Source organism: Podarcis gaigeae (assembly GCF_964106915.1).
Source record: "Podarcis gaigeae genome assembly, chromosome: 9".
Taxonomy (NCBI): Eukaryota; Metazoa; Chordata; class Lepidosauria; order Squamata; family Lacertidae; genus Podarcis; species Podarcis gaigeae.
The window spans coordinates 48,824,940-48,846,003 of record NC_139685.1 but is presented as its reverse complement, the minus strand read 5'-3'; the positions used below and the strand labels follow the sequence as shown (position 1 = coordinate 48,846,003).

At 40.2% G+C, this 21,064-nt stretch overlaps 2 protein-coding genes across 8 annotated transcripts in view; one reads left to right on the top strand and one right to left on the bottom strand.

Moving 5' to 3' along the window:
* Positions 1–3,660, bottom strand: part of SCLT1 (sodium channel and clathrin linker 1) — a 46,316-nt gene extending 42,656 nt beyond the window's left edge. Inside the window, exons 1-2 of one of the 4 annotated variants that reach the window (XM_083755698.1) lie at positions 3,508–3,660; positions 2,171–2,277 (exon numbers count right to left, since the gene is read on the bottom strand). In XM_083755698.1, the coding sequence (XP_083611824.1) occupies positions 2,171–2,204 (34 nt within the window). In that variant the 5' untranslated portion in view covers positions 2,205–2,277; positions 3,508–3,660. Of the gene's footprint in view, positions 1–2,170; positions 2,278–3,274 lie in introns of all 4 variants that reach the window. The other 3 variants (XM_083755697.1, XM_083755699.1, XM_083755700.1) reach the window with 3 other exon arrangements.
* A 19-nt stretch (positions 3,661–3,679) lies between these two features.
* Positions 3,680–20,459, top strand: LOC310852476 (UPF0462 protein C4orf33-like). Of its 4 annotated transcripts, none has more exons than XM_083756065.1 (8): positions 3,680–3,778; positions 6,412–6,558; positions 8,628–8,808; positions 13,099–13,156; positions 14,905–14,956; positions 15,057–15,256; positions 16,340–16,458; positions 17,519–20,459. In XM_083756065.1, exons 2-7 carry the CDS (start codon positions 6,535–6,537, stop codon positions 16,440–16,442), a joined length of 618 nt encoding a protein of 205 aa, XP_083612191.1. In that variant the 5' UTR covers positions 3,680–3,778; positions 6,412–6,534; the 3' UTR covers positions 16,443–16,458; positions 17,519–20,459. The 4 variants fall into 4 exon arrangements, with proteins under 4 accessions (XP_083612191.1, XP_083612189.1, XP_083612190.1 ...); XM_083756063.1 differs by having other exon boundaries at positions 6,408–6,558; XM_083756064.1 differs by having other exon boundaries at positions 3,711–3,823; positions 6,408–6,558; positions 17,467–20,459.
* The last annotated feature ends 605 nt before the right edge of the window (positions 20,460–21,064 follow it).

Below are 21,064 nucleotides of genomic sequence, written 5' to 3'. Positions count from 1 at the left end.
GCTAATATTCCAGCACCAATTTGATTAAGCTGTCATATGCAGCATATTCACCAGATCTACAGTGCTAGTCTTTATGAAACAGCCACTGTGTTCGCTCTATAAAAGGAGGAATGTTTATCTTGATGTTGAAGTAACATTTTGCCTCTTTTCATATTTCTGTTTTATATACATTATTACTGTTCATTTGATGGAAATGAACATGAACTTGAAAGGGTGAAAGATTTACAAAGCATAAGAAAAATGTAATGGAAATTATCACAATCCCATGCATGTTACTAGAAGGGGGGGTTGTCCAATGAAACTCAATATTGGAAGAGTCTGAACAGAAAGTACTTCACTCAGCACAGAGTTAAACCATGGAACTCACTCCCACAAGATGTAAAAGCAGACACTAACTTTGATAGTTTTAAAACAGGATTAGAGAATTTTATGGAGAATAAGGCTATATCTACTAACCACGATGGATATGTTCTACCTCCACAGTTTGAGACAGTATGCCTCTGTATGGGGATGGGATGATAAGTTGGGAAAATGCTATTGCACCCAAGTCCTTCTTGAAGGTTTCCAATAGGAATTTCGTTGGCCACTGCGAGAACAGGACACTGGACCAGTCAGACCTCTGTTCTGCTCTAGAAGGGCTCCTCTTATGTTAAGTCCCCAAGTTCAATGGGACTTAACTACAGTAGTGAGTTTATGATTGCATTCTTACTTATTGAGGGTAGTGCTTTTGCTGCATAGGTACCATAGTTGCCTTTGACTGGACTTAACCATCCAGAGGTCCTTTACCTTACCTTTACCTATAGGTACAATAGCAGGATAATAATGAATAGGAATAATAACTGGATGCACACAAGTTTTATCAGATTCACTAGTATTAGGTCTATGCAAGAAAGACCTTGCGTACAGCTTCAATATACAACACTGCAAGTCAAATCCTGGCTAGGGAGCACTGCAGTTTAACAGAGTGGAGGCGTCAGTGCTGCATCAGTAGCCCTGCTGCTCACACTAGCCTAGGCAGAAGGTGATAGGTGGAAGGCATAAGGTAGGCAAAGTGCTGGTCCAACCTAGCGCTGGTGTAGTGATCAGGCCCATTACCATCAAGCGGCAGCAATGGGACAATCTTGGGAGCCAATAAAACCCAGGCTAGCTAAGGCCCTCCTCAGAACACTCCATTTTAACGTTTTCTACCTGCCTGCCTGCTCAACAGGTGAAATAGGGGGTTCTACTGACTGTGCTCCATGAACAGTGGCCAGCAAGTCTGGACAGACAAATACTTTTGCCCAATCCAAACCCTCAAGTGGTGCAAAGGAGTTTGGATTACAGCCTAAGTGAGATAGATAGATCCTCTTAAAGGACACTGAGTTCACAAAGCACTTTCCAACCATTGATAAAAATAATTACAATCAAATAGAAGATACAACTTAAAATTAAATACATCATCCCCGCTGAGGGAAATTCAACCAGAAAGACAAACATAACAAATAACTCAGGAAAAGCTAAGTGAAACATATTTAGAGTTCACTGAAAAACAACCAAATAGAGGCCTGACAAAGATGTCTGAGAAGGAAATTCCACAGATGTGGGGCACCACATAAAATTGTCAGTCTCTGGTGGCTAGTGGTATTTCCTCAAGGACCATAAACCTGACTCTGAGGCTTATCTTAAGACATTGGCAGGTTCGTGACAGTAGGCAATACTTCAGATAACCTAGTCCAAAACAATGTAGGCCTTAAAGAGCAAAACCAGTACCTTAAACTAAGCCCAGAAACAAAATGGTAAGCAATGCAAGTAGTACAGGGTTGGTATAATTTGAGTTGTATAACTCCTGCTAGCAAACAAATAACTGGAGTTTCAAAACTGTCTTTATAGACAACCCTATGTAGACACTATTACAATTGTCTAATTTGGACAGAATACATGTTAAAATAACAGACACCAGGTCTGCTCTCTCCAGATAGGAGTACACAGAATACCAGCAAAAGCAGGTAACAGGCACTTGTGGTCTTTGATGTTATCTGCACCTTCATATAGAGCAACAGGTCCAGAAGAACACCTAAGCTGTTATTGGCCCCCACTTTTTATATATAAAAAGAAAACTTCTGTTTAAGCTTTTCAATGAAATACATCAACTAACAGTATAGATCTGAATGAACTCATATGCAGAACTTACTTTGAACTCTTGGAAAATCAGTTGCTCCTTCCATATTTTAACCTGGAAGGTTGCACAATAAGGTTTCTGACCAAATGAACTCCCTCTCATCAAGGTAAATACAAAACCTGTAAAAGTCAGATAAATGTAAGCAGCAAAACCTACAGTAATTTACTTCCATTCATTTCTAACTTTAGTTTCTAACTGAATTCTCCTCAGAATCTACAAGTGTCCTATTTACAGAAAGATAGGGCATGTGGAAATAATTCTGAAAGAAAAATGCTCTATCAAACATCATAATGGAAATTCACTTTTCAAAGCTATAGTCCCATGCATGGGTGCAGCGGGCGGGCGGGCAGGGAGGGGCAGCTGCCCCCCCAAATGAATAAAAATGTATAGCAAACTGAGGTTCTGCCTTCCCTAACAAAAGGCCTTCTTTCCCTCACAAAATTCTTGGCTATGCCCATGGTCCCGTGGAGATCAAATATAAAACTCCCCCAGCCTACAGGAGCTCATCAGTGTACCATTATAAAGTTTAAAAAGATAAAAATAAGAACAGTCCTTCAGCGCATCCTTTTTATTGCATGTTCATGATTATTTGTGTCCATGATGCAATCAGAACGGTCATACACCGTCCTTCACTCAACACTATTCACACACAAAAATCCACAACCATTTTTCCCTGCAAAAGTTTTGGGGTTGTCCTACTGCTTCATTTCCAACCGGTACCTAAGTTGTATAGAAAGTTATGGGATATCAGCCAAAAGTTACAACAAACGTTATGGAGCAAGGGGCTTTTTTTTATCTCGCTTTTGTTGTGTTATAGTCTCTCCCAACAGCAATTATGTGGAAACACTGGGGGAAAGCATTTCAGAAGCACTAATATTAAAACAGAACAAACCCACCCCTAAATGCATCATTATTGTGCAAAAGAGCTTATTGCAATGAAAAACCCCGTCTGAAAGGACGTCTAAAGTAGACATGGATTATGCCAGCGAGATATATGACTAGGCTGGAAGGTTTATTCTGGCATAAACCCATAGGAGAAATTATTAATTTAAGAGGAAGCGTTAACTGAAGAAAAATGCCTCCCCACACCCGCCGACAAGTGTATGTAATACACACGTTTCTTTTCAGAGGAGGTCGCCTGTTGCGCGTCACATTGCTCTCTTGGAAGAAATGTGGAGGTGGAACACGCGACCCTCTCTCTCACTCTCTTCCCACACACGGACCGGGACTGACGGTTGGAACCCCGCCGTGCGCGTGAAGCCGCAGCTGCTCCCCGCCTCGCCTAATTCCCCTTTCTGGACCAATCACAGGCCTCCCCACCTCCCCCGTAAGAGACCGGCGCGAGACACCTGGTTAACTCGCCACCTCAACGCCGCCGATTACCATAACGACCGACGGACAGGAAAAGAAGCAAAAAACACAAGAGGGGTAGAAGAAAACGGAGGAGGAGGAGATGACGGGTCCGCATATGACGCGCCTGACTCAGACCGCCAATCGGAAGCTAGGCGAAGGAGATGACTTTTCCCATTGGTTTAAAAGGGGAAAGAAAAAAAAAGCATCACATGCCCGCCTCTTCCTTCAGGCTGTGCGAAGAAGGCGGCTGAGGAACAAAACTGAGCGGTGAGTGGGCAACCGCTGTGTGTTTGTATGCGCGCTTACGCGGAAGTAAGTATCTCCATCTCCCATGGACCAATTACTTCCGAGTAGACCTGTTACCTCCTAGCTGGGAGGGAGCCCCATTAAATCCAACGGGGCCTCCTCCTGAGCAAAGTAGCATGGGGGACTTGGCTGGCAGCCACCCTAAGCCCGGTCGCAGGGCTGGATTTCCTTCCCTCTTCCTGATTTCGAAGCAACTTGCCTCCCCAACGCTCCTCGGTGTTTTTAAAAGGGTGGCGCGGTGAGCTGAAATGGTGGCAGCTGAAACTTTTTCGTCTCGCGCGGTTTCCAGAGGCAGAGGGTCCTCCCCAGCGGAAAACGTTGGCAACCGAACGGGGCTGGGGAGAGGGGAGAAGGACCTGGTTTAAATCGAAGAGGGCTGCCCGCATCGACTGCCCAGAACAGTCATTGCAATAGATATCTACTCTGCAGAGAGGAGATAAGAGATGCTCGGGATGTGTATCACTGTCCTCTTCATCTACACGTGATCTTAGCCAAAAGGCATCAGGACAGTATGTCGGCATCCTGCGGAAAGAGCGATTCTTGCACTTACACACACAATATTGTGTTAGAGAGCGTATATTCCAAAGTGTTAATGCACATAGAGTCAGGCAGATCTGATTTTTTCCCCACCCACACATAAGCACTCTCTATTGAACTCTTATCGCAGTGTGACCTACTCACAATACTGGATAGTGATTAATGGGATGTGTTAACACTTTGTGTTGCCCCTTCTCCACTGCTAGTAGTTCCCAAGTTCCTCCCCAAGTTCTGGAAACCTGATGTCCTTTGTGGGCATGCAAACGCTACAGCAGCATAGAACTGAAAAATTGTGGTGTTGGATAAGATCCTATGGGTTATCTAGTCCAACCCCCTGCGATACAGGAATCTTTTACCCAAGATGGGGCTTGAACCCTGAGTTTGAGAGTCTCATGCTCTACTGACTGAGCTATCCCTCAATTGGGATACAACTCATATTCCCTCCTAGCCCACAAATCCAACATCATGGGTTGATATAAAGCGGGACTAATTTTCTTTGTGCCCAGCAGTCTAATCTCGAAATTATTTCCTTCCAGCCATGTAATAATATTGCCCAGGCGTTCCTCCTGAGCTGTTCAAACTTAGTTCTAATCATAATTAGCATATAATTAGCCTTGCCCCAATAAGCAGACATTGACAGGATATTGGAACCAACTCACATCCTTTTTGGAAAAACTGGAGACCAAATTCCCTACCATTGACTCTCAAATTTTAATGCTGGAGCTATCCTTCAGTCAATTTGTAATTAGCTCACATTTTCCCAGTCCTGTATTCAAAGTTTATTTTTACCACAGGCAATTAATTAAGGAGGGAAAGAGTTAAATAGAGCAATATTTCTGCAGGTATGGACAGGAAGATGTATAATTTAGACAAGGTGGGAGAACTGGTTCCTGGATAAATTGGATGACATGTAGGAATTGCACCCTCTTTTCTTGATATGCTCAACTCAACTTGCCACTCAGCTTAACTCCTTAAAACTTTTTTCTTATACAGTATTGAGAAAAGAGTTTAGACTTTTATATTAGTCACACATTTGAGTGTCTAAGCTATTGTCTTTTGATTGCTTTGTGGGTGGATTGATACTGAAGTATGAACTGCACATTATTTACAATACCTTGTTTTGTGTAGGGTTCCAACATTAAAAAAGGCATTTTTAATGCATACTCCAACTTCAGTTTTACCCAAAGTAGCCTAATAGGAAGGGCTAACAATGTTTCTACTTGATGTGTCCTGGGTTTGGAAGATAGTTTGAAAGGGGAGTGCCACAATGTTGGGAAATCTCTTTCACATATATCCTCATTGTGTGGACTTGGTGTACAGGTAACTTGTTCAGGGTGATGGTACCTGGAAGGCTACAAGCAGCAAATGCAAGTTGTAGAGCACAAGGATAAGCTGATGGACCACAGAATGCCAATCAAGGGAGACTGCTATGTTATGTACCAGTTGGAGGCAGCCATGTAGAAGGAAATATTACAGCATTTGGGGCTTTTTAGTTCAAAGAAAATAGTAGGTTCCGTAACAGTAGTGCATAAAATTATGCATGGTCTAGAGAAAGCAGAGAGAGCAAAGTTTTTCTCTCTTTCACAACACTAGCACTTAGGGACATCCATTGAAGCTGAACATAGGAATTTTCAGGACAGACAAAACTATGAAATTTGTTTCCATGAGAGACACCAACTTGGAAAGCTTTTAAAGAAGATTCAACAAATTCTTAGAGCACAAGGCTATCAGTGGCTACTTTCCCTGATGGATGTGTTGTTCTTCCATTGTTGGAGGCAGTATGCTTCTGAATACATGTTGCTGGAAACAACAGAAGAGGAACATGCTGTTCCCCTCGGGACCTGCTTGCAAAGTTGCTTCCCCAAAGCATCTGACTGGCCAGAATGCTGGGATAAATTGGCCACTGGTCTGATTCAGCTCACTCTTAAGTTCTTAGAAGATATTGCATGAGTAGATTTCCAAGACTAATTACAAGGAAATTTTATTTTTATCATAAGTTTGCAGAGGATATATAGTTGTATTTCAACTTTAACATGTTCTACTTTATCCGTAGGCAGGCCATTTGTTCAGCACCAGTACTGCTGTGGAAATACAACTTTATTTGGAGGATGACAGTGGATTTGCATATTTATACAAGTTAAAGTTGAGATCACTGTGGACACCCTGTGGTGAAAATAGGCATGAACAGTCAGGTACTGAAAAAGGTATGGTGTTGCAGCAAGTCATTTAATTCTCCTGCGTATGTAATAACTCTATACCAAGATCTTAATGGAACTTCCAGTAACACATGCAATTGGTTGACTTGCATCTCTCCGTTGCAATAATGTTGTGTCGCTTGCAATAATGGGTAGGAGTTGGGAGATTATAGAATGGTATTAAAGTTACTAGCAGTTGTGCCCCTGTCTGCTCCATTCACACCCCCCATTTTCCCCACATTAACCCCCTAGAGCAGTGGTTTCCAACCTTTTTGGGGCCATGCCCCACCTAAGCATCTCTAAAATCCTGATGCCACCCCCCCCCGTGATATACAATTATTAAAAAAGTGAACTCCTGTTCACATGGAGAAAGCCTAAAAGGTCATTCAGGGTTAATAACTCATTCTTGATTGCCCCCCTTAAAAATCAAATTGCACCCTTGTGGGGCATGTGGTCCACATTGGGAACCACTGCCCTAGAGCTTCCCCTTCCCACTGCTACTAAGTTCACTTTTCACCTTCCCAACCCTATTCCAGAAGCTACTTCTCTCTTCTACTCTATTGTGCAACCACACTTTGCATCCCTGTTTTCACCTTTGCTCCCATGTCCATGCCTCCTCACTTACTTTTGTCCACCCCCATTATAACCTCCTGTAACCTCCTACCACACTACTAAGCACCCTTTCTGCCCTTTGCCCAGTTATGAAGCTACCAACCCGGCCTATTATCGAGACTCTTTTGCACCCGTGCTTTCATCTTCAACCCCATTCCCATGCCACCTACTCCATCTTATTTTGCAACCCACTTTGCACCTTCGTTCTCTTTTTTCCATACACCTTGTCCGTAGTTTTCTCAACTCTCCTTGCACACAGACAAGGGCGTAGGAAGGGGTGTGTGGTGGGGGCAGTCCACCCCGGGTGTCATCCCAGGGGGGAGAGATAACCCCCCCTGGGTGGATCGCGCTGCCACACAGCGATCGGCCCCCCGCCGGGAGGATCACGTCACTGCGCCGTGATCGCCCCCCCCCCGAGGATCGTGCCATGATTGGTCCTCCCCCAGGATTGTGCTGCCTTACCGATTGCCCCATGGGCAGATCGCCCCACCCTGCTTCTCTGGGTGCCGGAGCAACTAGCTTCGCCACTGCACACAGATCACCCTTATTTCCACACCTTACCCTCTCTCCTATTGTGCATCTTCCTTTCCATACACACACCATATCTCCCACCCCTCCCCTTTCCCACCTCCTCGTTTTTTCAAATCCTTGCACAAAGACCACATCCCATTTCCATGCCTCCTCCTTTCTTCTATTCTGCAGCCCCTTTTGTACGCATAACCCATGCTGATATATATTACTGTATCTTAAGAGCAAGCCCATCAGTTTGTTCAGTTAGAGAGTACTAAGTTCAATTGATGAATGTTGTACATATATGGGTGTCTGTTTGTTAAGAAAACATTTCTGCTAAATTACTACATTGAATCTAGAACTTCATGTTGAAAACAACACATGGTACCAGGAGTAAAATACATTGTGAGAAAGTACTATGGAATGTTTGAAGGCTCCTCATCCTTTGTCTCTCATGTGAGGCAGCTGAGAAGCTCAGAAAAGCATTTCTGCCCATTTCAGTGTTTCCCCTTTTCACTCCTACAATGGCAGAAGTTTGAGTAGAGCGGGGTGGAAGGACATACAGTGGTACCTCTGGTTGAGAACAGGATCCGTTCCGGAGGCCCGTACACAACCTGAAAAGAGTGCAACCTGAAGGGCCGTATCTGTGCAGGTGCATGGCGCGATTTAACGCTTCTGCGCATGTGCGATCAGCGAAACCAGGAAGTAACTCTTTCCAGTACTTCCGGATCACCACAGGACGCAACCTGTAAGACGTAACCTGAAGCGTCCGTAACATGAGGTATGACTGTAGATGAAAGTTGTGAGTTTAAACAACAGCAGAGGGTTGAATGAAGCAGGGATATGGTGACACTGCAGGTTGGTTGGCTTTTTAACGAAACAAAAAAATATATTAGTGGCAAACTACTTAGTATTAAGCAAAAATAATCATTTTAAGTTTACAACATAATATTTAGATGGAGTTTAAAATTGAAGATACATGGAACAGCTTACCAGTGAGTCATGATCCAGTAACAATCAAGTTGACAGGTGAAGATGCTGGAATGATGATAGAAGTGTGTGCTCCATTTTTTAATGATCCTCCAGCTCCTCCTGGTGAACCTGGAAAACCATTCAATGGACTGTGGGACTATGAGGGTAAGTGAATCAATCTTTTTGCAATGTTCTGTCATGTATATTCTGGCAGCATGTCTTGAGTACAGGCTGGCATTCCTGTAAAGAGAAATGCTGAACTTTGTTTAAAGAAATGCAACAACAGGTTATGCTCTTGTTCAAGCTTGCAGACAGACAACTCTGCCATTTTTCAGAGTATTCCATTCCACCTCAGCTTTCCATTTTTCACCCCCAACAGATTCACCATTTGGGGCCCACTGAATATGCTCAGCACTAATTATGCTGTGAGGGGGTGTAGGTCCCCTATTCTCCCACCACCCTTCCTTTTCCCATCCTCTACTTCTGTAAAGCTTTGGGTTACCCTGAGCTTGCTGATGTGGCTAGATGGTGCTGTTTTGCTTATACAAAGATCTAGATTGAGAGAATGAGCTTTCCATTAGTATTATTCAGAATCCTGTGACTATCAGAGAAGCTGATTCAAAACAGAAATGCATGAAGCCTAGTTAGGAGTTCCAAGTGCCCTAAACATTCAGTTTTCTTTCCAGTATTGATTGATTATTTAATATCTAATTTCTATACTGCTTAATATATTAAATATATATTATTAGAGATTAGGGTACAAAAAAACTGAAGCAACAGCAAACAACTTAAACATAATATTACAAAAATACACACTTACATATAAGCGCTGCATTAATAAGTAGGGCTGTTTTTGTGTATATAAATAAATAAAGTAAAATAAAATATATTCATTTTCCTTTGGTCACACGCTATCATCCTCTGGGTTTCTCACCCGGAGTCCAGCAAACTCTGAGCTTACCCACAAAGGTTTCACAACAAAAAGATACTTGAAACAGCAAACATCAGCCTAGTCTCTCGCTCTTTATCCGTAGACCCAAGGCACTGCGTCAGACCGCCCACAGCTGTGTCCCATTCAGCTGCACTTTCCACAACCAGTTCCAGGTGCAGCAGCTTTCCCAGGGGTCCAAAAGATGAGGAAGAGGCTCCTCTTCCACCCACAGCTGTTTCTTTACCCTCTGTCCTCTTCTAGCTAGGATATAATGTAATATAGTGGGGCAGAAGGGTCATTTAATTTTTAATGGGAAGGCTACTTATTGCAAATTATTAGGGGTTATGCAACCTGAATAAATATTATAACTGTGTTGTAAACATCAATTACCATTTATATATCGAGTAATCTATTTTAGGTTATTTCAAAAGGCAGGCAATTTTCATGAAATCTGTGTTCTTTTTTTGAGCATGCTCTCCGCAATTCCGCCTCCTAGGTAAAGAAATATATTACGATGCTTGTCTTGGAATTTTATGGTAAACAATCTAATTATCCAGATCTGAATCAAAACTAATCTTATTAATGCCAAGTTCTTTGTAGAGATTGTCACACAGCTTGTGAAATCTAAAGAAATACAATGCTATGAAACCTACAGGGGCATTATTATTATTATTATTATTATTATTATTATTATTATTATTGCCAGTTTATATGTTGCAAACAGTACAAAAGGACAGGCCCCTGCCTCAAAGGGGAAAGTAGTTTTGCAAATAGTTATGGGGATATGCTACAACATATGCTCATTAGCAAGTGTGTAAATGCTAGCAATAGGCTATTTATAGCACAAGCTCCTTATTCCATATACAGAGTGTTACAGTGGACAAAATGGTAGTACAGTGATACCTCGGGTTACAGACGCTTCAGGTTACAGACTCCACTAACCCAGAAATAGTACCTAAGGTTAAGAACTTTGCTTCAGGGTGAGAACAGAAATTGAGCAGCGGCAGCAGCGGGAGGCCCCATTAGCTAAAGTGGTGCTTCAGGTAAAGAACAGTTTCAGGTTAAGAATGGACCTCCAGAACGAATTAAGTTCTTAACCCGAGGTACCACTGTAATCCGTTACGATACATGACAGTGATTAAGGACTGCCTCTGAATGATCTTCCCATATGGTATTCCCAAATACTATAGTCAAGTACAAAATGAATGAAAATCCATATATTTGTCCCATCAATAAAGTTTGGTTAACTGTATATTGGTTAGGACTGCCATATGTCCAGATTTTCCTGGACATTACTTGGATTTCAAATGCGGAATTGATACCTGGGGCAGAAGGATTTCCAAAAGGTGGTGCTTTGTCCTGGATCTAGTCAATCGAAAAATCACAGTTTTTGTAAAAAAAAAAAAATCTCAACAACTTTCGGGGTGTCCTGATTTTTACTTTTTGAAACATGGCAACCCTAATCTCAGTGCATTAGCTTCAAGGTTTTTAAAAGATCCACATGGTAGGCTTAACTTTCCTGTGTGATAAAGACTCTTATGTACATCTTTTAGAGTGGAGTATGGAGGTCTAGCATTAGAATTTCTCATCTGTTATGCTGGATAAATTAATTTTCACTAAATGAGTAGTCCAAAGAACTTTTATCTTATAATACAACCCTTCAGTACAATTGCCACTTAAACTCACTGGTTTTCTTACTTTCTAAGGGATCTGATGATAAATCAACTGCTTCAAACTAATACCATAATACAGATTTTCAAATAGCCACCCACTTTGTAGCCTGTTTAAAGTAAGAGTGATGTTCACTGTAAGACATGCTCAGTGTAGACCCATTAATTGCAGTGTATCTACTCTTGGGTGACATCCAAAGTACTGAATATCATCAGTCATAAAAGCCTTATAAAACTTGGTTCTCTCATTTTATAGGCCACATACTACTGACGCAGGGATATATGGATAAGACGACTAAAAACTACCTCCACTGTTGAGCTCAGATTCTGCTTTCAATTTTACATAGGCATCTATGGGAACAGGATACTGGGCTAGATGGGCAATTGGCCTGATCCAGTAGGCTCTTCTTATGTTCTTAAAACATTTTTGATGGACCAACAAATTTTGTGGTCTTGTTTGACATAGCCACTATGTTTCTCCAAGTCTAAGTAGCATAATCTCTCCCCATCTCAGCTGGGCTTTCACTGTGTCTTCCCTGATTTCCATCACTATGGAGATGGCTACTCGATAGTTGGAGTTTCAGTGTTACCAACACTACTTTGATTCTATTTTTCTTAAACAGGATGATATATCGGTGTGAAGTCATCTGGCAAGTTTCCTTGGCTATGTGATCTTCACATTTTAAACTTTTTTCTTATGCCATCAAGCTTATATTGCTTTATCTTGCATTCAAGCTCCATAGGTTTCTGAATTTTAGCATTACAGCATTGTTGCCAAAATAACATTCACAGCATAATGCATTCAAATTGGCAGTGCAATAAATGTGTATAGTGTTTAAAATATTCACTAATTGGCTATGTTCACATAGCATTCTAGAGGAGAATCTAGAGTAATAGTTGAGTATGCTGCTACCTGCTAGAATAACGCCAATTTTGTATTTAAAAAAACCTTTAATGTGCTGTATGAGCATCAGTTGGAACAATTTCCCCCATTCTTTTTCTTTTCTGCTCTTGAAGGTATGAAGAATTCATAATTTATACTTCCCTAGGTGGAGGAGAAATCTTTTTCTGGGAGCCATTTGTATTTTATTCTTATTTCTTGCAGCTGTTTCCGTTGATCAGTACTGCATTGGAAAGTAGCAGCAGGATTCCTGAGTAGCTTTTTCATACATATGAATGAAATTCTTTCCCTGCTCTCTCAATTGTTTCACATTCATTCCATTGCTTTAGGAGTATATTGCATCAGTTTCTTGCACTTAAGTCTTTTCCTTAGGGCCAGTGCAATGAGTGATTGCTCAGTTCTGTTCAATTTTACCTACACAGGCATCCCGTAAAAGTCCCTAAGCATCACTTACCTGATTGACAGCTAATATCAAGTAGAAAAACTGTTATTTTCCACAGCTGTTTCCATCCTTATCAAGATGGAAGAATCAATCTTTTGTTTCTTTCCCCTATGTATATACACACACAGAATTTGTAAAACACTTTTTTGTAGTAGTTTTAAAAGCAATACTATTCTAGATTATGTAATTATAAGCTATTTGAAAAGTGTTTTCAAAGCACATTATGAAGAATATATACAGTTAGTGGGCTGCCGAAAAAATTAGAGGAGAAATGAGATTTTGCAGCATTCTCCTATGTGTATCCACTCAGCGGTAAGTCCCACTGAGTTCAATTGGGCTCTACTTCCAGATAAATGGATATAGGATTGTAGCCTAAATCTGCAATCCTAAATGCAGTAGGGAATAAGTTATATTGAGCAAATGGGATTGAGTTCATGTAACTGTGTGTAGGTTTGCACTGTAAATATAAAAATGATTTAAAATGAAGCAGCAATGTTTTGTTGGTTTTCAGTTGTAGAAGCTTTCTTCTTGAACCAAACTGAGCAGTACTTAGAAGTGGAGTTTTGTCCGTAAGTAAACATTTCAAAATCCTTTAATTTCTTGTGCAATTATGTTGCTTGAATCCTTGATGTGTACGTTTGGGAAATATTTGGGAAATTGTCTAGAATTCAAAGAGTGCTTTCAGCTTTATGCAGGTGAAGAACAGGATTTGCCACTAGGGAATCCCATTCAGACCTTCTCCCGTATCAGAAGTGTCTTTCTGCTTGGAGTTGTTCTGTGGTTTTAGAAGGTAGCTGCTGATTCTACAATGTGGCTAGAAAAAAATATTATGGTTTCTCTCAGTCTGTATATTTTAGCAATAAGCTAAGGAACAGAACTGTAAAGTTAATGTATATTGATGTGCAGTGCAATATCATATATGTTGTAAGCCACCCAGAGTGGCTGAGGAAACCCAGCCAGATGGGCGGGATATTAATATTACTATTAATAAATTAATTACTAATATTAATACTATTATACAGTGAGATGATAAGGTGGTGCATAGGGGCAGAGTCTTTAAGAGCAAAAGCACCTGTATGTTTTCCTATGCAGTTGCCAATACTCTACATGTAAAGCTCTGTAGGAATCTTTAATTTGCAGCTGCAGTATTATAACATTAACCAATGAATGAATTTCTGTATTCTTACAGAATTGGAATGAGAAGAATCCAAGATAGGATAAAGAGTTCAAGATAGGATAAAGGCAGTGTACGTTTTTATTGTTGAGTCTATTCAGGGAGGCAAGCTCTGAAAAATATACAAAATTGGGGATTTGAGTGGTGCTGTAGCTAGGGTGGGGGACCAGTGAAAATGATGGACAATTATGAGTGAATTTAAAAGCAGCCCATAAAGATGTGTGTGTATGTGGCTGTGGGTTGGTAAAGACTTACTTCAGCAAATGTCTTCTTTGTAAAGAAAGGTAAAGGACCCCTGAACGGTTAAGTCCAGTCAAAGACGACTATGAGGTGTATTGCTCATCTTGCCTCAGGCCAAGGGAGCTGGCGTTTGTCCACAAGCAGCTTTCCAGGTCATGTGGCCAGCATGACTAAACCGTTTCTGGCACAATGGAACACCATGACACTCCAGTGGCACCTATTTATCTGTTTGCATTGGTGTGCTTTTGAACTGCTAGGTTGGCAAGAGCTGGGACAGAGCAATGGCTGCTCACCACTGTCACGCGGATTCGACCTGCCAACCTTCTGATCGCCAAGCCCAAGAAGCTCAGTTGTTTAGACCACAGCGCCACCCGTGCCCCTAGGTTTGAATTCGCTTGACTGGGTGAGCTCCTGTTGCTCTGTCCCAGTTTCTGTCAATCTCACAGTTCAAAAGTATACCAGTGCAAGTAGATAAATAGGTACCGCTGTGGTGGGAAGGTAAACGGTGTTTCTGTGTGCTCTAGCTTCCGTCACAGTGTTCCATTGTGCCAGAAGCAGTTTAGTCATGCTGGTCACATGACTCGGAAAGCTATCTGCGGACAAACGCTGGATCCCTTGGCCTGAAAACAAGATGAGCACCACTTCCCATAGTCGTCTTTGACTGGACTTAACCATCCAGGGGTCCTTTACCTTACCTTTACCTTATTTGTAGATGTAGTCCAGAATGAAGCAAATATAGTTGTGCAATTTAATGGCTTCATGTTGACTTACATAGCAAGTTGCTTAGGAGTTATTTGCATTTTATTGGGCTACACAATTTTCATCTGAGAACTATAAGCTGCCTCTGGTTTAGAGACATGCTAATGGATGTATTTCTGGTATGACTATATTATGTTTTTGTAGGCATGGGCAGTATCTGGTGTTGCTGCTTTCTGGGAGACGGAAAGTGTGCAAAGTAAGTGAACCCTAGGACTCCACCACCACCTTCCCCAAACACACAATTACTTCAACACTCACAGGACTAGTTTAAATCTGCATATCTTCTTTTAACACAGCAAGAACTTCCTTTAATGTTTGAAGTGTCAAGAACGTGTACCAAATGGAATGGAAAAGCTCATCTCCCTTGGAGTTATTTTCCACCAGCTACTGACAAATTTAATGCATTTGCAATTCATGGGTCAGGAGTTAACAGAACATATGAAGCCCTCTATCCTGTACCTCAACATGACATTGCGGCAAAACAGAAACCTGATTTGTAAGTACATCTGTGGTGCTTTTTTTTTTTTAAGGGGGCGTTCTAAGAGACTGGTGTGAGTGGGAGAATATTTTATTATCCTTCAAGTTAGGAGGGCAAGTTATATTAGGACCTAAACTGCAGAATCTAGACAATAACTTAAATGCAATGATGTTGCTTCTGCTGGTCAGGCTGGTCAAGGATGCTTTTTATTTGGCTTGTAGCAATCTTACTATTGAAAATGTTAACACATTAAAGGAGTTCAAACAAAATAACCTTTAAAGATCATTCTCTCTCACATACACTGCTTTGCTAAGCTTATCCTCTGGGATATAATGTAATACCTGTATACTTTCATTGGATCAAGAAGTGAATTGGGAAATGTGAATATATGAATGATGGTGTAAAATATTATAACAATGCTTGCTTTTCTTTCCCCTGTGTTTTTTTGAATGGTTTCTTGGGTCTGGGGTAGCTTGCTGTGCTCCATATTCATTAGTACTTGCTGAAAAGAAATATCTGGTAGTATGTCTGTGTTACAGCATTTCAATCTGCAAAACGTGCGCTTCTGATATGCTGATAGAAAAATGCTTTATGCCTGAACTGAGACTTTGCGAGAAGTCCACTTGAAACCTAACCTTGCATACAGTGTCATGTGCTCTCTGGGTGGTTGCACCACAAAACCTCCAATCCTATCTACCACCCATCTATTTATCTTTGTGGCTAACTTTTATTCTTTATTTGACAGGGTGTTATATGCACACCTTACTTTCCTACTTTTCCTTGCATGAAAACTTAGAAGGCAACAAGGCACAGACTGTAATTATATCAATCAGTTTCACAATATGAATGTGACACACACACACACACACATTATATATATATATATATATATATATATATATATATATATATATATATTACAGTGTAATTTCTTGGGGTGGTGAAGAACAACACACTTACACTAGTTCTTTAATACATAGTTACTGTACTGTAGTTTTGTAATACAATAACTTTTCTTCATACCAATTTAGCAGATGTGGAAAGGGGTAAGTGTAAATGTTTCCAACCCATCTGACCCCCTTTTGCTCCTTTCTTTTGCAGCCATCGCCTGGAATATTTTAAATGCCTGAACCTGAAACTGTTAATGGGAGAAGATTGGAAGCAACCAGAATCAGACTTGTGGGCATCATGTAAATGCAACTAAATAAAAAAGACAAAAGGTAGGCTACCAGATAGCTTAAAGTAGGTGGTTAGACACTGATGACCACTGCCTAATTGTAGCACTTACTTGCATTCAGTGGATCAAATCAAAGCGTGTTGACTTCAGTTTGCTGAAGTCTGCTGCCATAGTTGCATTATATATCTGCATGTATGAAAATATCTGTCTCCAATGTCTGGCTTGGAGAAAAGGTTTTGTTTCCTCTCAACTGGGCCTTTCACTGTTGCTCATTTGCATCCTGATCATATACTTTTATTTAGTTATCAATAAGGAGCTTTTAGCCTGTAAAAGAGGAGACTGAGAGGAGATACGATAGCCATCTTCAAATATCTTAAGGGCTGTAACATGGAGGAGAGACCATGCTTGTTTTCTCCTGCTCTGTAATAAAAATACAATTAACAGTAAAATAAAACATATTTGAAACACTTCTAAAACATGTAGAAACTGTTAAAATAATCTAGAAACACAAACACGACAAAACATGTAACACATCATGTATCTAAATAGATCTGCTGAAACAGAAACATTTTCAGCAGACATCAATAATGTCAATAGGGAGTTTCAAAATGCAGGCGCTAAAGACGTGACTCCTGATGAATGCAATATGGACATTGTGTGGCACTTACAGAAATGTGAGTTTTGCAGATTGAAGTGATCAAGTTGGCACATATTGGGTAAGGGGACCCCTTAAGGAAACTGGTCCCCAGCCATTAGGTCATTATATACCAATATTGTTATGAGTCCTGTGGATTATATTGGAGACTGTTTACTAACTATTAATGTTGGGCCAGAATTTGTTCTGGATACTGAGAGTCCAGGCCTTTGCAAATAGTAACAATGCACCCCAAAAGCCCTTGCACCTTATGTGCCTCAACCCTTCCCACAAGTTGTTGCAAAGGAGTAATTGACTGTGTCTTTACTTCCTCATTTATGTTATCAGCTTTGTGATCTTCAGCTGTCAGGCATCTAATCTTATTCAAATCCCCATATTGATCTACTTTCTTTACAGGTCACTTGAGTATTGCTCTTTTATTGGTTCTGTTTCTCACATTCCCTCACAGATTGTCTCTGTAGTAAAGTATTTCATGTTCTGGGGGTCTTAAGTACCCAACCGCTTCAAAGATTACCTGACTGGAATGCAAAAGATGGAAGGATACCAAGAAAAGAAAAGAGATGAGATGAGAAGAATCCTTCTAATTCCAATCTGAATGCATTTTGTCCTCTCCTCCCTTCTTGCGAATTTCTTCCTAAGTCAATTATAGATGCTGTCTGATAGCTGACATTACTTCTGCAGTAAAGAAAATGGGAACTTTCCCCCCTGAAGCCACACATGTGTATCCTAATGGATAAGAAGTGGCGATGTAATCAAGCTGTTTTCAAACAAAATCCATGATTGATGCTGCTTGCAAGAATGAATTGAGAAACTAAGCCAATCGCACTCTGCTATACCTGCTAGATCATAATTGGACTTTAAACATTTCACTTTTCCCAACACAAGCGTGTGCTTATTTTATTTACAGTGACCTCCATTGAGATAGCTGCAAAATTATTTTGTTGCTCTGTTTGCCACCTGCATTTTTTTCAATGCCCCTGTGATAAATGGACACTTTTTGGGGTGTTGACAACTTGCCTTCATGGAAAATCTGTGGACCTATCCACTTGGCATGAGCAGACAAACATTGTAATTCCATTAAAAATATGTTCTATTTAACCAGAAATGGGCATTGTCTCAATGTATTTAATCTTTAATTATTGATTAATGTGGGATAAAAGTTCACTGCATAGTTCACTGCATATATCAAGCAGGTTTTCATTTCTCACACCAAACTGATTATGACTTAAGTATAAAGGAATAATGAATGGAACAATATTGATCCAGGTGCTTTTTATCATCTTTTCCCATTATACATAAAATTAAAATGAAAGTAGCTAGACGCTCCCTTTCGATGGAAGAAAATTATTGTTTTTTCATCCAAGGCAATGTAATATAATCTGAACTGTAAGTTATTACAGAAGATATTTGATTAAATACAGAAAAAAATCGGCGTGATATGTATGTATCTCTGTATATGATGCTGGCTAAAATGTTGCACCCACCTTGATCAACACAGATCTGTTCCTGTTTTATGTGTGTCTTTTGAAAGTATGTTCTGGATGGTATTCGACTAAGTTTTAGTCAGAAGAAATTGAAATTAATAGCACCTAACGAACATTTTCATTCATTTCACTGGGTGTATTCTGAGTAAAATTAGCTGAATATTGTTTGATGTCTGGTTGATGAGCTGAATCAGGCTCCAGGAAAACAACTGCTACACAGGTAGCACTCAAAGTAAAGTGTGTAGCAGTTGCACTACGGCATACAAACACAACCCCACTCCCCCATTGCTGTGGAAGGTACAGATGCTAGCAGGCAAGTCATTGCATCTGGGCATGCTGCTAAAATAAGTGAAAGGCTATCATGCTATCGAAGACAAGAGGCTATGGCAGTAATGACTCCACACTTATCCTAGCTACTATTAAAATACAAGGAGTGAACCTTGTTTTAACCATCCCAAATTGAGACAAGGCCACAAATAAATAGCACAACTACCACAGCATATCGGAGGACACTTCATGCTTGTATTGCCCCTTGCAGGGGTGTATCAACTCTTGGTAGAAAGAATAGGATTTTCCTAATGCATGAAAGGACAGTTGCTAAGATTGAGGTTACTAGTTATAACTCACAAATATGTATTGGAACTGGAGTTTCTGCAATCTAAAATCTGTTAAAGGCAGCTATGCAAACAAGGCTGTCATAACAAGAGATCAAAATAAGATTTCAGAATGTGTTTGAAAGCATACAGTGCCTAACAGAATATTGCAGAATCAATAAATCATGTGATGCTAATAACATAAGCACATGGTAGTTAACAAGGAAGGACAAAGCAGAAAGAGTATGGTGCAGTTGGGTATAAACAACGGAACCATTTTATACGTCGGTTTGACATCCGCTGTAGACTGGGTCTTTTGGGTTATATGCTTGATCTAAAAGTGGTTTTGGGGAATTGCATGAAAATGTCAACCTACAAACCCATTTGCCATTTTTATATGTATAGTAGTTAACATGTTCTATATCATTTTAAATATATTTTCCAAAGTTTCATAATCCAGCATTTTTTTCAAAATGGCATTTTATACATGAGCAAGCAACCAGCAGCATGACATTCAAGGTGACTTGGAATTTCTCTTTTCCTAATCCTAATCTTCGGTTAAAGACGTCTCCAAGAAAATAGACAATAGGTTAATGACCCTTCACTGTATTGAAAAGTTGGCTTTCTCATTTAATAAAATGAGAAGAAACACAGGGGGTGATGTCTATATGGGAAATGTGATTATTCTGAAAGAAAGCAGAAACAGTCACTGAAGTACTGCTGTCAATTGGCAACTTTGTTATTGTTGAATTTGAGACATGGAGATGGAAAAGAAATGTTGTGGACCAGGTAGTCATGTAAAGTCGGTTTTTCTTTCAGCTTCTTATTTTTCCAGTCTTAAATTGCTCCAGCAGTTTGCAAATTCTAAAATCTTCATGAAATTCACCAGCATCTTACTGTGACTTTCTACTAATAAACACAATGGGTTGAAAAGAAACAAATCATTAGGGTATTGACTGAGCCAAGTCAAATACCCTTTGGGCAATGCAATTTCTCAAATGGATTTGGTGCACACCTGCAATTTGTGAATGCAAAGTAAAGTGTCATACACACAGTGTCTTGCTCTGAAGGCATTTATTTTTATGTGTTTGTCACTGAATTTTATGTGTTATGTTGGTCGCAGGTCATATGCTGGAAAACTTTATCACAGTTGCCAATAACAGTAACTGTGTATATTGCTTACTGATTGATTTTTTTTATTCATAATTTAAAGAATATAATTGTTTTAAGGTCCAGATAAATTATTGTGGTTGTAAAACTGTTGTGTTAGTCACAACTTTTAAAATACAATAAAAAATAATAATTTAAATAATCTGGCATATTTCTTTATTTTTGAAGGGAACATCAATCAAGTTAACACACAATTAGTTTAATAATACTGGCCAATACAGTCATACCTCGGGTTAAATGTGCTTCAGGTTGAGCGTTTTCAGGTTACGCTCTGCGGTGACCTGAAAGTAATGGAGCACGTTACTTCCGGGTTTCGCTGCATGCGCAGATGCTCAAAATGACGTCACGCGCATGCACGGAAGCGGCAAATCGCGACCCGAAGGCGCGGGTTGAGTTCACTTCAGGATGCGAACGGGGTTCCGGAATGGATCCCATTCGCAACTAGAGGTTACAAATATTATGTTGTTCACTATGGAATTACCCTTTTGTGAGAATATTTACATTAATTAGAAGGACTCATTCACAACCTCTGCCTTGGATATTCAGTGTTCTTAATATCCAAACTGGACAGAATCAAATCAGATTTGATCAAAGTCTCATAATGTCTATTTAGAGTGAGGCCAAGACCTTTCCGTAGTTGAATACAAGAAGCAAAGTTGCTTATGTCGCATACTGTTGGCATCAAAATGGCAACCTGTATTTTTTCACCATTTAATCCAGCTTTACCTTTTCCGGTGACAATCCTAT